General features: G+C 36.8%; 1 protein-coding gene across 1 annotated transcript in view; it reads right to left on the bottom strand.

Annotated features, from left to right (window-relative positions):
• LOC119831673 (peroxisomal leader peptide-processing protease) overlaps positions 1 to 844 on the bottom strand; it is a 21,911-nt gene that overhangs the window by 4,061 nt on the left and 17,006 nt on the right. The window contains exons 4-5 of the mRNA XM_038355119.1: positions 360 to 463; positions 149 to 276 (exon numbers count right to left, since the gene is read on the bottom strand). Coding sequence (XP_038211047.1) covers positions 149 to 276; positions 360 to 463 — 232 coding nt within the window. The remainder of the gene's footprint in view (positions 1 to 148; positions 277 to 359; positions 464 to 844) is intronic.

Raw genomic sequence — 844 nt, 5'->3', positions numbered from 1 at the left:
CTCAAACGCCACACGACTTACAACTATAGCAGAAAGTATCATTACAACTATTGATATTACATATAGATATTTTTACCGTCCAGCCCCTTTCGCAACGTGCGATAGCTTCGTACCAATAAAATTTTAGTACATGTTATCAATAACTTACGTAGGACCATCAGTGAACACGGGCCCCCCCTCCGAGCCCAGCGCAGTAGCAGCGTCAGTGAGCAACAAAGATGGCCGCTTGCCAACCACGCCGCACACGGAGCCGCGTGTTACTGCGTTTAGAAACACCTGAAATTATTCCATACTATAGGCATCTTATAACAAGTGAGCCCAAATCGGTCGGATTATGTAAATAATTCAGGTTTTCTTACCTCACAGCCGAAAGGTGTAGAATGAACTTGAATATTTGTACCCCGTTCTGGTGGTAGTCGGACCAAGTCTAGGAGTTCTGATAACGGCCTTAGAGTCTTAAATCCTAAAACATTATAATTACAATACTAAACATTTTTGTATTAAGGTTGTTTTAATGTCTTGACTTTTGCGAACTTATTATCTGCCTTTGGTTTTTACAATTTAGTATTTCAAATATTTTAGATTATGTTAAAATACTAAGAACCGAGGTGGGCTTTGAAATTGTGTTTTTTAGGTTATTATTGCAAAGTCAGGACGAATTGCACCATTAACCGTTATTGCGAAATCATATTATAGGAAGGCCTGAAATATGGCGCTTTAACTTTTCTCAACTTATTATTAAATTAAAATCCCTAATTAGGGAATCATTATCTAAACTAAAATTATAAATAGGAAACATTTGTGTTTTTTGTAGGTTTGTAATGATTTCACGCAAAAACTTCTC

The sequence above is a fragment of the Zerene cesonia genome, chromosome 14 (assembly GCF_012273895.1).
Source record: "Zerene cesonia ecotype Mississippi chromosome 14, Zerene_cesonia_1.1, whole genome shotgun sequence".
In the NCBI taxonomy this organism is placed as follows: Eukaryota; Metazoa; Arthropoda; class Insecta; order Lepidoptera; family Pieridae; genus Zerene; species Zerene cesonia.
The sequence above is the reverse complement of the archived record's forward strand: the minus strand, read 5'-3'. Positions and strand labels throughout refer to the sequence as shown.